Below are 4,255 nucleotides of genomic sequence, written 5' to 3'. Positions count from 1 at the left end.
TATAAAAATATTTTCAGTGCTGTATAGTATTCCATTGAGTGAATGTTATAATGAGTGAAATAACTTGGTTGCACAAGGACAAATACTACATAAGATCACTATTTTGAAAATAGGAGGGTAACTGATTAAGGTAAGTATAAATGTTTAAAAGGGGAAGAGGAGAGGAGACGGGAGGCAGAAGACAGGAAGGGGGGATCACTAGGATAGGAGAGGTTAGTGGCAGGGGGCTGGGTGGGATGAAGGAATAGGAAAGGTTCCAAGAGGCCTTGAGGAGGAATAATAGGCACTAACAGTAATAGCGTAAAATACAATGTATATGAATGATTATATGAAACACAATATATATGAATGATTGTAAGCAAACCAATTTTAAAAAAATGTTAGTGGCAGCAAGGTTATATGTATGTTTATATTTGTAACTATTAGACAACAGAGACAGGAAAACTTGAAATAATGGATTGGGTTTTGTCATGAACTGTTAAAGTTGCACTGGGCTCCTGTCCTTCCATTCTAGTTACTGAAAGCAGAAAACACTAACTCTACCCTTTAGGAAGCATAATATATATATATATATATATATATTTAAAAATATTTGCATATATTAGAACAAGAGAAATTAGACACAAGAAATACTTAAGTGTAAGTCATTTAATCCTCCTTTCTCTGCAATTGTATATCAAGTGACAGATTATTTAGGCTGATAAACTTTTAAAAAATAAAATAGAAAAAGAAGAAGAGGTTGATTTCACCTTCACATGGTGTCTTTCTCATGCAGAGTTCAGATTTCCACATTTGTATCCCTTTTAAGGATTTGATATGCAGGAAAAGAAGAAAGGACGATGGTAAACATTTTATCTTAGAGACCACTAGAGACCACCACATTCCAGACTGAACAGTGGCCCAAGGCTTACCTTTTACTGATGTGTTAGGTGGAGGGCCTTCCATTCTCAAGTTCCAAGGAGGGTCCCCTTGGTTAGCAAAGTCCCTCATTTTCAGATAGCTAATTGTAAGTCTAATGATGGAAGCCTTGTCAAGCTGGCTGGTGATGGCTGCAGGAAGCGGCAACAACTTGGCCAATTCATAGAACTCAAAATTTTCTTTTCCCCGGCGGGATCGAGCAGCATCTCGGGATTTCTCCTTTCGCAAAGCTTGTAAACTGAAATCAAAAGAAGAGGAAAGTCTTTAGAAGATGTGATTCTGTCATCAGACAAAAACCATTTTCTTTTTAACATCAAATATTTACAAAAATCTTTCTCAAAATTCCAGAGACATAAACAAGAAACTCCAACAATGTCCAATAAAACTATACATTCTCACCCTGGCTGGGTTTGGTGCTATTTTTTTACTGCCAAGGTAACTCTTTTTTTCTAGCCATCCAATGTACAACACAAGGACATAATGCCTAATCCTCCAACACTGTCACAATCTGTTGTGCTTAACACTAGTGCAGCAAAAACTGTGTTAATCCAATTCCTGGAGGGTCTTCATTTTTTGCTAACACTCCTATTTTACTAAGCATAATGTCTTTATCTAGGGACAGTAACCTTTTGACGCTGTTGTTCATGATGGGTACCAAATAGTCAGAACCGACCCATAGCTGACTCTCCAGCGAGTTTTTAGAGGCTGTTAATCACACAGAAGGAAACTGCCCATTGTCTCCCGCAGAGCAGCTGGTAACCTCGAATCGTGTGACTTCAGGACTGTAGCACAGCTTCTTGTAACCAGAGCTCTCTAACCTTCTGAAAACATGTGCAGAGTATGTGAGACAAACCATTTTTTGTTCCTAAGGAGTATTTCAGCTGCACTGCTTCTAAGACAAGATGTGTTAATGTGGCTGTTGTGTTCCAATGAGTTGGAACCAAATTCTAGATGGCCCTCAGAGGCAGTAAATCACTGTAAGAGACTGATCATTTTTCTTCCGGGAGTAGCTGATTTGAACCACATGCCTTTGGGATAGCAGCATAGCTCCTTACCACCAGGCTATCAGAGCTCCCTAAGACAAGATAGACAACCTTAGAAATCTGGTGGAGGGCTGCCACAAATCAGAACTGACTTATAGGCAATGGTATATTTCAGTTTAATGAGTTTTGCACATCAGGTTTATTTATCCAATTGTGCATGCACTGAGATGTAGTCACTGAATCGAGGACAAAGATTATAGGTGATGTTTGGAGATATCGGTTCTAAGAAATTTAAAAGATTAGGTTCATATGCATACATATATTCTCAAGCTAATGATTTTGTCCATTATATCTTAAGAACCAATTTGTAGGTTTCCATCACAATGCATTCCTAAAACATCAAAAGGGTACATTTTTAATAATTTATTTCAATTTTCACCTTGAAGAAATAAGTACAAACACTATTCACAATGATAAACACATATAATGTCAATGTGTTTCCAATCTTCAGGAACGATAATGACCTCCATTCATATAAAAAAATATACTAAAAATGAAGACTTCACTATATGCTTAAAATTGTGCTGATGACTAATAAATGCTTTTCTTTTCATTAAAATACTTCCATTTTTACTAACAGAAATTAATTTTGAGATGGAATCTGAACGATGCTACAGAGTGAAATATACTTCTCAGAAGGTAAAACTTCAGAGTAATATAAATTTAATGTTGAGTGATAAAGCCCTGTATGGGTTATAAAAACTTATAAATATTATAGACAAATTACTTCACAGAAGAAACAACAAGTGGGATTCAGCATTTTCCTTTAACTATTCATATGCATTTCTGTTTGAAGTTCACTCACATTGCTGAAGGCAGAATCTGGCACAACTAAAGTTGTATGTGAGCATTTGACAGAAGAATTCTGCTCATTCTGAATTTCTCTGTCTGAGTCTGATAATAAATTAAAACTTAAGATATGAATGGTAAGTAATTAGAGTATCAAATACTATTAAAATAATTTATAAGTATCCATTTAACTGAACTTTGAAGTCATGTTCAACCCTTCTTGAATCTATTATAAAATAACAAAGAATAGTAGATCACAATAGGTTTGGCACATGACTCCACTTCTATACTAGTACAATATGCAGGGTATTCTTCCATATAACACTACTGTATATACGACATTTTTCAAAGTTGAAACATTACATACAATGAAGATATTAACAATATCTGACTGAATAGCTCTGTAATATTATGAAGATCTGGTGGCCTAGTGGTAAGGTGCTATAATGTGAACCCAAAGGCATATAGTTCGAATCCACTAGCTGCTGCATAGAAGAAAGGCAGGTAATTTACTCCAGTGTGATTTATTATCTCTGAAAACCCACAGAACAGTCAGCTATGAGTCAGTTCCTACTCAATTGTACATACAATGACAATATATGTAATATAAGAAACTTTTTAATTTTCTGATAAGTTATTCATTAGACTAATTCCAAAACCAATTTAATTTTTACTCTGTTGAAATATTCTATATTAACTAACTAATGACTTTCTCAGAACCAGGCAAGTTAATGTTCTCATGTTTAAAGTCACAGCAAGCTGAAGAGACAAACATTTGACCTTTGATATGACTCAGGTGATAATCTCTGGCAGAAAAATTACTTATTTACAAGGAGGAAACATGTTTTGACACTTACTCCACAATTTCTTGGCCAGACTTCCTTCAAATCTATAGCTTCTAAGTTTTGGCTTGTTGAAAGGTACGCAAATAGTGACAGATATTTTAAAAATCCAACAAAGTATAATAAATTTAAACAAAATCAAGTTAACATTTTAGGAGAAAAGAATGATTCACATTCTTTCTTTTATATAATCAAAACCTCCTATCTAATACCATGTGTATCAGTTGTGCCAAAAGGTTATGCATTTGACATGTTCTCTTTACTATTTGTACAGAAGTGATGGTGCAAACGTTCAAGTTCATTGCTTTGCTCTTTTTGTGTTCTACTTGTAATTGAATACTATTCCAGAAAGTGGACTTAAAACAATTTGTTTGTTTGTTTTGGTCCAGTAAGTGACTATGATGGAGTTTTAGATCAGAGGTCATAAACTCAAGGGCTTTCAAGGTTCAGGCAGGGGATATCAAGGAGTGAAGGAGCTGAATGGAAATTGTAAGCAGTAGAAGATACCATTCCTGGCAAAATGACTACATCACACACTTTTAGTTTCCTAGTTTGGGGAAACATGCTTGGTATTGTCATATCTTATACTGCTTCTAAGGAACTAAACCTGAATTTTTATATGTTGTTTCCTACATTTTTTATATTTAATTCTTAATTTAAAAA

The 4,255-nt window shown here is 34.8% G+C and overlaps 1 protein-coding gene across 1 annotated transcript in view; it reads right to left on the bottom strand.

Annotated features, from left to right (window-relative positions):
* The window catches only part of LOC102852110 (neuronal PAS domain-containing protein 3-like), a 1,291,857-nt gene that overhangs the window by 850,411 nt on the left and 437,191 nt on the right, over positions 1-4,255 (bottom strand). The window contains exon 3 of the mRNA XM_006889981.1: positions 912-1,156. Coding sequence (XP_006890043.1) covers positions 912-1,156 — 245 coding nt within the window. The remainder of the gene's footprint in view (positions 1-911; positions 1,157-4,255) is intronic.

This window comes from Elephantulus edwardii, unplaced genomic scaffold, assembly GCF_000299155.1.
Source record: "Elephantulus edwardii isolate Elephantulus edwardi_28Jun2011 unplaced genomic scaffold, EleEdw1.0 scaffold00084, whole genome shotgun sequence".
NCBI classification, from domain to species: Eukaryota; Metazoa; Chordata; class Mammalia; order Macroscelidea; family Macroscelididae; genus Elephantulus; species Elephantulus edwardii.
The sequence above is the reverse complement of the archived record's forward strand: the minus strand, read 5'-3'. Positions and strand labels throughout refer to the sequence as shown.